Source organism: Macaca mulatta, chromosome 4 (assembly GCF_049350105.2).
Source record: "Macaca mulatta isolate MMU2019108-1 chromosome 4, T2T-MMU8v2.0, whole genome shotgun sequence".
Classification (NCBI taxonomy): Eukaryota; Metazoa; Chordata; class Mammalia; order Primates; family Cercopithecidae; genus Macaca; species Macaca mulatta.
Window position 1 is genome coordinate 115798119 of NC_133409.1, and position 12037 is coordinate 115810155.

Here is a 12037-nt window from a genome sequence, read left to right on the forward strand (position 1 = left end):
ATAACAAAGTATCATAGACTGGGTGGCTTAAATAACAGTCATTTATTTTCTCATGGTTCTGGAGGCTAGAAGTCTATGTTAAAGGTGCTGGCAAGTTTGGTTTCTGGTGAGAGTTCTCTTCCTGGCTTATCGAAGGCCACCTTCTTGCTCTGTCTTCACGTGGTCTTTCCTTTGTGCTTGCAGAGGGAGAAGGGGAGGGGGAGAGTGAGAGGGTGCAGGAGAGAGAAGGAGCACTCTCTGGTGTCTCTTCCTCTTCTTATAAGGACTCCAATGCCATGGGATAATTAGGGCCCCACCCTTTTGACTTCATTTAACCCTAATTCCCTTGCTAAAGGACCTGTATCCAAATACCATTACATTGGGAATTAGGGCTTCAACATAGGGATTTTCTTTTTTCTTTTTTGGGGGGGAGTTGAGTACAGGGGATTTTATTGATAGTGCATGACAAAGTGGTACTCCCTAGGTTCTTCCTTCTTCAGGGGATCTGGCACGGAAACTGTGACCAGGGGAGATTCTCAGTGTGGTGGGGGACTGAGTGTGGCAGGGACTCCCCATCAGCTGAGGGCCTCTCTCTCCCTGTTGTGCTCTTGCTGGAGCTGGTGATCAGGGGCTCTTACCCCTTGGAAGCCAGGTGGAACATGAGTTCCACCACCCTGTTGCTATAGCCAAATTCGTTGTCATATCTGAAAATGAGTTTGAAAAAGTAGTTGTTGAAGGCAGGCCAGCCCAGCATCGAAGGTGAAAGAGTATCACTAGTAAAGTTGGAAGAGACAACCTGTTGCTCAGGGTAGTCCAGGATGCCTTTGAGGGGACCCTCCAATGCCTGCTTTACCATCTTGTTTATGTCATCATATTTGGCAAGTTTCTCCAGATGGCACATCAGGTCCATAACCAACACATTGGCAGTGGGGACATGGAAAGTTATGCCAGTAAGCTTCCTGTAGCTCAGGGATGACCTTGCCCACAGCCTTGGCAACACAGGTAGAGGCAGGGATGATGTTCTGGAGAGCCTCACAGCTGTCACACCACAGTTTCCCAAAGGGACCATTCATGGTCTTCTGAGTGCCAATGATGGCTTGAACTGTGGTCATTAGTCCCTCCATGATGCCACAGTTGTCCAGGGTGACGAAGCAGTTGATAGTGCGGGAGGCATTGCTGACCATCTTTATGCCATTTTTGTACTTCTCATGGTTCAGGCCCATCACATGGGGGTATCAGCAGAAGGGGCAGAGATGAGGATCCTTTTGGCTCCCTGCTCTAAGAGAATCTCAGCCTTCTTCATGGTAGTAAAGATGCTGGTAGACTTCACAACATTATCAGCGCCCAAATCACCCCATTTAATTTTGGTGAAATCTTGCACCTGTAAGAAGAGGGTGATGAGATTTCCATTGACGACAAGCTTCCAGTTCTCAGCCTTGACAGTGCCCTACAACTTGCCATGGGTGGAGTCATGTTGGAACATTTAGGCCATATAGTTAAGGTCACTGAGGGGTCAATGATGGCAACAATATTCCCTTTGCCAGGGTTAAAAGGAGCTCTGGTGACCAGGCACCACTATGACCAAATCCATTCACTCTGCCCTTCACTTCCACCATGATGTCTCAGTGATGTGGCTGGTGCTGCTGCAAAGATGAGGCTCTCTATAGAGTGGAGGAGCAGAGAGCCAGCAACATATGAATTTTTAGGGAGCACAATTCAGTCTATAAAATATATTAACTGGGAGGCTGAGGTTAGCATGGAGTGTTTGAAGAATGACATAAAAAGTATGATGTGAATTTAGATTTCCCCTCCCCTCAAAAAAAGAAGGGTAATGTGATGTTTCAAGTGTTCCTGTGGGCAAGTGACAGGATATGACATTAGCCAGGTGAATAGACTCTGGGTCTTACATGCCATATTTAAGAAATTTTTAATTTTGTCCTACTGAGTAATTGAAAGACAGTGAAGATGTGTATATATTTGTGTACATGAATGCATGAAAATAAATATATATGACCTTACTTTAAGAGTTACAGCACTGTGGGCTGGGCATGGTGACTCCTGCATGTAATCCCAGCACTTTGGGAGGTCCAGGCAGGTGGATCACGAGGTCAAGAGATCGGGACCATGCTGGCCAACGTAGTGAATTCTACTAAAAATACAAAAATTAGCTGGGCATAGTGGTTTGCACCTGTAATCCTAGCTACTTGGGAGGCTAAGGCAGGAGAACAGCTTGAACCTGGGAGGCTGAGGTTGCAGTGAGCTGAGATTGAGCCACTGCATTCCATCCTGGCAACAGAGTGACACTCCGTCTCAAAAAAAAAAAAAAAAAAAGAGTTACAACACTGTGGAGGATGCATTGCAAGAGGATTTTGGGTGTTGGGTTGGAGAAGTGGTATGTAAATAGTAGGTAGGAAGATCAGTTAAGTAGCCATTATATAAGTTCAGGTGAGCTTTGGAACTACAGTGGTTACCAAGAGAACAGAGAGGAAGAAGCATAAGCTATTTGGAAGATAAATATGAATTGACTTGGTGATGGAGTGTAAGAAGTGAACATCTTATTTTCAGTCTGCTGAATTCATCATTTCCATTTCATATCTACTGAAATTCATTAGCTTTTTCTTTGTCTCTTTCTGAAGAGATAATGTGTGTTAAGCTAATTCAGTGAATCAGATTGGGTAGAAAATATTTTTACTAAGCAGTTTTTTAGTTTTATTGTTTTCAAGGGCATGAGGGAAAAGTTTTGTCTTACTAGACTCTAGTTTGTATTTTAACCCATTTATGCCAGAGGTTGCAAATTTTTTTAGTGAAAAATCAGACCTTGGTGATGACCTTGAGCAGTGAAATATAAATAACTCCCACAAGCTTAATATTCCAATAATGGAACACTAGTCATAAATGGCTTAATCTAATACTTTGTGTTTTTGGAAGCTGAGGTGCTCTGTATACATTTTTTTTTTTTCTAGAAGGGCTGAAATTTTAAAAGTATGTGAACCTTTCTACCACACAAATCCCGTTGTATACTAACTCTTGGTTACTTTAATGTCATCACCATTTCATTTAGTATACTAAACACCTGATAATCTTAACTGCTGTCTCTTTCCTCAGAACTGATGTATCTGTATTATAACTTTGACTTCAGTTGCCTTTTCATCTGTTGGTAGGCATTTCTTTTTCTTTATAGATCTTTGTCTGTGGGGCTGCTATTTGGCTAATGAACAGTGGTTTATTCTTTCTGGTGGTTAAAAGGTTGACATGCTTTTATACCAGTCAGGTTCTGCTCTGCCCTCTGGGTCTTCTTACCCTACATCAGTTCCATTGAAAAAGGAAAGCCGGGTTCATCAGAGTCCTGCAGAATTAAGGCCAGGGTCTGTGTTGATTAATTAGTGCCTTTGCCATATTTTGAGTTCGACTTATGGATGTTTTCTTAGTTTATGTGAAAATATTTTAGGTCTGTTTTTCAGATTATAAAATCCTGGTGGTAAAGTGATTTAGGAACCTGCTTTGAATTTGTGCTTTCGTTTATACCTAAAATACTAAGTGCTGAAATGTTAACTCTCTGATGGATGCTTTCGAAGTATTTTCCTGAAGTCATTCTGATAGTGGTGTGGGTCACTTAGTCTTTTTAGTCTTTTTAGTTTTTTTTTGGTTATATAAGGTTCCCTCTGGTGTTACTCTTTTTTGAATATTTGAACTACTAGATAATTCTGCTCAGGAGTTGAACGTGTGTCATCAAGAGCAAGGGTTAATTAATTTTCTTCTCTTTCTGTACAATATCTTTGATTACCTAAAACTGACATACTGAGTTTTAGAATATTGCATATTGAGCCCTATGAGTATGAATGCTATTTTTAGATATCCTAATACATATTTCTCTTTTAATAGTACAATAGGTGGTATTTTGTACAATATAGAAATTTTTGTTTTCCCACTCTCACAGATTGGTTATTCCCAACTAACAAGTTCAGAACATACTTTCTGGGATATCCAGAACAAACTCTGTTCAAATAAAGGAATATCATATAGGTAGTTTTTTCTTGCTTAGTTTATATTTGTGTTATGGATGTATGATATACAAAAATGTTATAATTTTATTTCTTGATTCCACACCTCTGCTCTTTGTTTGATTTCATACCTCGGTCAACAGATAATAAACTTTCTGCATTTATTCCTCTATGCCTGTGAGTAAGCACCTTTTTTTTTTCTAAAAGTGGGGAGAAATAAGTCTCGAAGATTAAGAAGAATATAGTAAACTGAAGTCAATGCAGATTGTTAGAAATTTAACCTCCTGACATGCTGTGCCCAGTCATTTTTAAAATAAGAGTTATCAGTAGCAATAGGAAATAGGGATTCTTTTTTTCTTTTTTTTTACTTCCTACTCCTGTTTGTTCCTACCCATATGCAACCTAAGGGATACCCAGCTCTTTACCTTAATCTCTTGATTATCTTCTTGTTATTGATATGGGCTAGATAATAAAGTGAACATTTATTTATTCTACCTTTTCCCAGTCTAAGATCATAGAGCAGATCCTAGGATGCTAGCTATCTCTATTATTTCTACAGTTCCTCTTCACCTGTGGGTTGAAAAACAAATAGTTTTGAAACTACTTTCATTGTGTCTGTTGGATAGAATCTTGAAAGATATATTAATAGAAAAATACTAATAAAAAAGTAATCACTTCAATTCCACAGTGAGACATTTACTGTTTATTCTAATATATTTCTTTTCTTAAATAATTGCATATATTTACATTCTGCTTTACTGATTTAATACAGATGTCCTTAACCTTTTTTGTGGATTGTTTTGATCGTCTAAAACCTATGGTCCATTCTCAAAATATTATATATTTATTTTTTGTTTTTTCCCAGCTTTATTAATGTATAATAAAGTATTTTAAGTGCAGAAAACATACGGGATTACAAGGGAAATTTTACTGAATGCAGTAATACAACTATTAAAACAAATTTGCAATGAAGTAAATGCATAGGTATTTAACTCTTCACTCCCCTCTGTGCATAGTACAGATTTTATTTATTTATTGTTTTGGAGAAAAATAATTTGAGTTTCAAACTATCTAATTTAACGTTTTATCTTTAAAGCTATTAAAACAATTATTTTCTCTTTTGTAGTGCCTTTGTTCCATTGAATGTTCCCAATAACAAAAATTCTACAGAGTGGGAAAAAGTGAAGTTCCTATTTGAAGAACTTGGAAGTAGTCGTAAGTGTTGTTTTTTTTTTTAAAAAAAAAACATAGTAATTTATATTTCCTGACTTCGAACTTTTGAGAAGCAGTCTATTTGTATTTTGTTAAGAATTTAACCTCAGCTGGGTGTGGTGGCTCGTGCCTGTAATCCCAGCACTTTGGGAGGCTGAGGGGTTGGGGGTGGATCACAAGGTTAGGAGTTTGAGACCAGCTTGGCCAACGTGGCCAAATCCCGTCTCTACTAAAAATACAAAAATTAGCTGGGTGCAGTGGCAGGTGCCTGTAATCCCAGCTGCTCGGGAGGCTGAGGCAGGAGAATCTCTTGAACCCAGGAGGTGGAGGTTGCAGTGAGCTGAGATTGCGCCATTGCATTCCAGCCTGGGGGACTGAGTAAGGCAGTGCGAGGCTTTGTCTCAAAAAAAAAAAATTTAACTCCAGTTTTTCTAACTCGTTGTTTTGAACCTAATGCTAGACAAATTAGAAGTATTGCGTTCTTAAGGTTTGCTTTTAGCCTTCTAGCTATTACGTAGCTATTTTCTTGACCTCTTCATAAAATTACCATGTTGAAAGAAAATTTAATCTTTTCTTCAAAGTATTTTAGCAGTGAGGCTCTTATAATTTCTGATTCACTTAGGATAATATAAAATAATATGCTAAAGAAATATACTGGGTATATTGGGTTTCATTTTTAATTTTTAATTAGTAAGAGAGAACCTTTATGTTTTTGTTTGAGATTAAATCATCTTTTATATAAAATATAAATTACAGAGGTTTTATATGAATTAAATACTGTTTTAGAAATTTACCTCATCAAAATATTTTGGCATGGCTTTTCTAGAAGTTTTCCTTAACTTACTCTGTGTGACCTAGGTTTTTACAGAAAAAAAAAAAGGCTCATGGGTCAGATTAAGAAAGTTGCTTAGTCATTGAAAAAATAACTTTGGCGTTAGAAAGTGATGTTAAAATACTGTGTATCATATTAAAAATTCCTTGTGCATTTGAACATAGCAACCTTATTTTTAAAGATACCTAGTGTACTTATTTCTATTAATATTATGCAGAAAAATTGCTTTTTTGACTATTCTAATAGGTACTGTACATTCTTTGAGCAGCACTTCTTTCTTTTTACCCAGGTACAGTACTAAACAATGATTAAATTAAGTCTTGCAGTCTGCTGTATGAGTTCTTAATTTTCTTGATTTCCACTTAAGATCTCATGTTGTACATTGTGATTCATTAATATCTTACTGATACCAGCAAGAATAAGGGTAGCAGGCCTGGCATCTACTAATACTGAATCGTCAGATTTATATACCTTGATTCTATCGCTGATAAATTAATGGCTTCTTTTCTTGGAGTTAACTCCTTTAGATATCTTGAGTAACTACTCTTCTATCCTAAACATTATTTCATAAGTTATACTTTGAGTATTAGTATAACTTGAATTGGTGATTAGATAGGTAGCATTATTCTGTTTTTTTGTAATTCCATTCTCTTTAGTCTTTATTTTTTTTTTTTGTCTCCAATGTTAAATACCATATTCTAGTATACATGTTACTTATCACTCTAGATCAGCTATGTAAATCCAAAACAGTTACCCAACTATTCTTAAATTTTAGTCCTTTTGTCTCTCATCCTGCTCCTTGCATTGCATTTTTCAGGCATCAAGGGTATAAACCTTTTTATTGATTGATTGATTGATTGATTGAGATGGAGTCTTGCTCTGTCACCCAGGCTAGAGTACAGTGACGTGATCTTGGCTCACTACAACCTCTGCCTCCCTGTTTCAAGTGGTTCTTCTGCCTCAACCTCCTGAGTAGCCGCCACCATGCTCAGCTAATTTTTGTATTTTTAGTAGAGATGGGGTTTCACCATATTGGCCAGGCTTGTCTCGAACTCCTGACCTTGTAATCCGCCCACCTTGGCCTCCCAAAGTTCTGGCATTACAGACATGAGTCACTGCACCTGGCCTATATAACCTTTTTTAAGAAAATGCTTTATATGTAGTAAAATGCATAGATCTCATGATACGTGTATACAGTCACTGTAACCGATTGCAGTTAAGGTATAGAACACATCCATCACTCCAGCAATTTTTTTGCAGTATGCCATTCAGTTAATATCATCTCCCAGGAGAGGCACCATTGTTATAATTTCTGCCACTGTATATTAGTTATATTAGTTTTGCTTTTTTTGAATATTGTAAGTGGAATTCTGATTCCATTTATTAATGATTCTTTTTTGTGTATGCCTGGCATTTTTCATGAAATAATGTTTTAAAATTCATTTGTATTAGTAGTTCCTTTTTATTGCAGCAGAGTAATGCATTTTGTGACTATACTACAACTTGTTTACAATAGGATTTATTATATCATAAAGATGTATATGCCCAGATCAAAGACCCCCTAACATGTAAAGAGAATGCATCTTCAAGTATCTTCAGCACATGTTTTTATTCATCTTTTATCCAAATGGGAATAATTAATAATGATCAATTTTGAGTTATTTGGTTCAGATGATTTGGACTATTAGTAATATTAACATTTTGATTGGCCAAATATGTCAACATGTCTATTTTATCATTTCTAAGGCACATAATTTTTCAGATTTTTACATCTCTGTTTGGGAGATATATTTTACAAGTGATAGTACCTTAAAATTATTATCAGCCAGATTTCAGACCCTCCTAGTTGTATGAACACGTTCTGTTGATACTTCTGATATGATCAATAAAGTAACAGCATCAAAATGTCTTTGATTTGATAAAAAGTAGTTTTAAAAAATTAAGGCTTAAAAATTTGCCTTGCATGATTGTGAATTTGTTAATAATATGCTCTATGTGTTATACAAAACTGAGACATGAGTTTTAAGATGATAGATCATTATAATTTTATTAGTACTCATAAAAGATTAGTGTTAATACATTAAATTAATCGAAACCTTGTATTTGGTTCCACAGGACTTGCATTTAAACTCGATCAATACAGGCCTAATAGGACCTGTTTTAAAACTGGAAAAAGTATTGCTCCTACCTAAGAATATTCAAATTTGCATAGTGTTTTATTACATAATTTGATATATTTATGTGAAAGTATCATTCCTGCCCCTCACTCTTTGACCTTCCTTTAGATAATTTCCTAAATCCAACTAGTTAGCATAGTATTTTGTGTGTGTGTGTGTGTGTGTGTGTGTGTATTTTTGAATCTATTTTCTAGGTGTGTTTGCTTTTATTTTTCTGCCAAGTGGGCAAGCTTCTCCTTTCAAGTTAAAAAGTGAAATAAACTCTTTAATTAAGATTTTAGTTTTTGACTGTCTATTAAGAACTGATTTGAAAATTAAGAACAAAGAAACTGAAAGTCTCAAGACTGAGTGAGGGGAGAAGGGAGAAAGAGTCAAGGTCAGTAGCTTTCCTATGAAATGTTATTTCTCAGGGTCTGCCATTAAGAAAGGCCATGTGATCTTTTTAATCACCTTTTGAACATCTGGTATTTTACTGATCTCTTTTTGGGCCCAATAATTAGCCAGTAATTTTCCTCTTAATTTTAAGAGGTGAAGGAAAGAAAATCTCAGCTAGTCTGAAAGATTTTTTACAAATCAATTTTTAAAAAGTCCTTTAGAAACTCTTTTCTCCACTTGGAGTTAGCACTTCAAGAATACGGTAATACATAGTGGTTTTTATTTTTTCAAAATATGTAAGCCGCTCAGCTTTCTATGTTGATTTGCCAAATATAAGTATTTGAGTAGTGTATATGTACATTTTTAACAGTTTTTCTTTCTTCACAGATGGTTTAGCTGCGTTGTCATTTTCTATCAGTTCTCTGACCTTGATCGGAATGTTGGCAGCTATAACTTACACAGTAAGTGAAATGGGGATAATTGAGTTAAAATTGCCTTATAAAGCAATTTTTTTACCTTAGTAATTTATTAAACTTTATTGTTTTCCTTTATAATATTTTGATTCTTTTTCAATTTTTCTTCAGTTTTCTTTACTTAAGGGTAAAATTTTAACTACTTAGTCATCATCATTTTAGCTGTATTTGTGCAATGTAATAATCAAGTTTTATAACTTACGAACCTTGAAGGTGATTATATACTGTTATAATCTATGCTTATAAATCCATATATTAGATTTATAATATCTGATATGCTTATAAATCTATATGCCTATAGATTTATAAGCATATTAATACATTTATAATATAAGCATGTATAATATAAGCATATTAATAGATTTATAAGCATGCTTATAAATCTATATGCATCTATAAGCATATAGATTTATAAGCATATTAATAGATTTATAAGCATATTAGAACTCTGAACCATAGACCATATCTATTACTGATTTTGCAGATTTACTCTACTTGGGAATATAGGGCTTTTAAAATCAGATATTTTATATAACTTGACACTTCTCTTGTATATGAAATCTATTCTTATACTCTCGACTTTTTTTCCCTTCAGTCTTCCTGGAAGTGGTAAGGTGTGAATTATAAATGACTGACCAAGTTGTATACAGACTTCTCTTTGAGTCTTTTGCTCACATTATAGATAAAAAGCTAGTAATAAATGCTTCTTTATTACCTATCTTGAGAGTTGTATAAACAGCATTAATATTATCTGGAACCTTTCAGGTTAATGAAGTTTATGTGGAAGCACTCTTAATTCTTGCAAAGATGAAAATTCTGGTTACAAAGGAAACTTTTTTGGGCATTTTCTTAAGATGTCTTCCTGTAGACATAAAGGAAATGGCTGTTACTGTAAGAACGGAATCTAGTTTTGTCGCATGATCATTCACGTGCCGTAATGTATAATAAAAGAACCCCAAAAGACGTACATTTCAGTGTCTTACAGGTGCTTATTTGGGTACTCAGTTTTATTATTCATTGACATTTTTGTGTTTTTATGTGATACCACGTAAGGAATTTGCTGTGTAATATCAGTGGGTGATATTCTTCTGTCTCACAGAATGTACAGTATAGTAGTTATCTTTTAAGAAGTAGTCACAAGTTAATAACAAATTAGGAATTAGACCTGGATTCTAATTGCTATTATTCTGTGACTGATCTGTTACGCTAATCTTGGGTTTGTCCTTTAACCTTTCTGGATCAGTGTCTTCCCTATTAAATCGAAATAGAAAATGTTCCACAGGGATTTTTGAAGGTCAGATGATACTATTTGTAAAAGTGCTTTGAAACCTATAGAGAAATGAGGATATAGCAATCAAACATTAGTCAGGAGAAAAAAAATAGAGAGAAATTCAATATGTAATGTCAATGTCAAGAACTATGAAGGGCCAAGATATTTACCCTACTTGTAACCTGCCAGTTTTATGAATGGCAACTGAAGATGTAAGACTTCTACTCATAGCAATAGCAGTAGCCATAGGATCAGCGTTTTTTTGTATTGGTTTCCCGAGTCCCAGTTCCCCTAGGGCAATGGGGAGAGAACTAGATGAGACCTGCACATAATTGAGTGCATTGCAGAAGAGGAACCCTGAGCTTAGGGAAGCTGAATCTTTTATAATGGATGGTAAGCATGCCTGTCCTTTGCTGCAGGGAAAGATATTTTGTGTATCTGCCAAGACTATTTGCTATACAAAGATCTTTGAAAAGATAGTACAGAAAAAAAAAAAGTGGTGGGTCGGGTGGGGGGGCGGTCAGTTAGCTCCTGGCTTGCAAAATATGCAGAAATGAAAGATGCACAGAGACATGTCTCCCAGTGGTCAGTTGGTAGATACTATGAGGAAAAATAAGGCAGCATAAGGAGATAGACAGTAGTAGAGGCTGAGACTACTGTTAAGATCAGGAATAGTTTCTAACATCTGAACAGAGACCTGAATGAAGTGAAAGTAAGTCATGACAGAAGAGTAAGGGTGAGGATCCTGAGGTGGGCATGTACATGCTACATTCAGATACTAGCAAGGAGGCAAAGCTATTGTGGCTGGAATTCAGTTGACAAGGGGAGTAGTAAAAGTTTCATTGAGAGGTAACAAGAGGCCATGTCATGTGAGCTTTATAGTCCGCAGTTAGGGTTTTGAATTTTATGCTGATTGAGAATAGAAACCACTGTAAGTTTTTAAATGGAAAAGTTCATGGGCTCTGACAAACATTTTAACAGTACTACTCTGGTGGCTCTGAATTAAATAAGCTATGAGGGTAGCAAGTGGGAGTGGAGAAAGTAAGTTGTTATTAAAACTATTTCAAAGAGAGCTTCTTTGTAGGAATGATATTATTGGAAAGAAATATTTTAAACTATTTTATATTTAACTGGAAACTTTGAAAATTATTTAAATCAATTGAACCAACATAATATTCATACTGAATTAGTTAAGCTATCCTTAAAAGAGCTTCACTTTTCTAGAATACAGCAGGTCCTCAATAACATTTTTTTTTCATGTTTTCTTACAATGTTGATGTGAAAAAAGATGAGTTTCTGGCTAGGGCCACCGTGTGGAGTTTGCACGTTGTTTCCATGTCCGCGTGGGTTTTCTCTGGGTACTCTGGTTTCCTCCCACATTCCCAAGATGTGCACATTAGATGAATTGGTATGTCTGAAATTGTACCAGTAGGAGTTAGTGTAGGTATGTGTGAGTGTACCCTGCAGTTGGAATGGCATCCTGTCCAGTGTTGGTTCCTGCCTTGCAACCTGAACTGGTGGGATAGGCTCCAGCCACCCATGACCCTGAACTAAGAATAAGTGGGTTGAAAAATGAATGAATAAATGAATGCAAATTATTGTATAATAAAAATTCAAAAAGTATACTACATACAAGTGCATAACAATAATTGTAATACAGAAACGTTCAGCTAGCCCAACATTGTTGTTTGTTTTTGTTTTTGAACTGTGTGGTGGTA

General features: G+C 35.8%; 1 protein-coding gene across 2 annotated transcripts in view; it reads left to right on the top strand.

Moving 5' to 3' along the window:
* Positions 1-12037, top strand: part of LMBRD1 (LMBR1 domain containing 1) — a 151485-nt gene that overhangs the window by 70933 nt on the left and 68515 nt on the right. For both annotated transcript variants that reach the window (XM_028846823.2, NM_001194516.2), the window contains 2 exon segments: positions 5107-5195; positions 8964-9037. In XM_028846823.2, coding sequence (XP_028702656.1) covers positions 5107-5195; positions 8964-9037 — 163 coding nt within the window.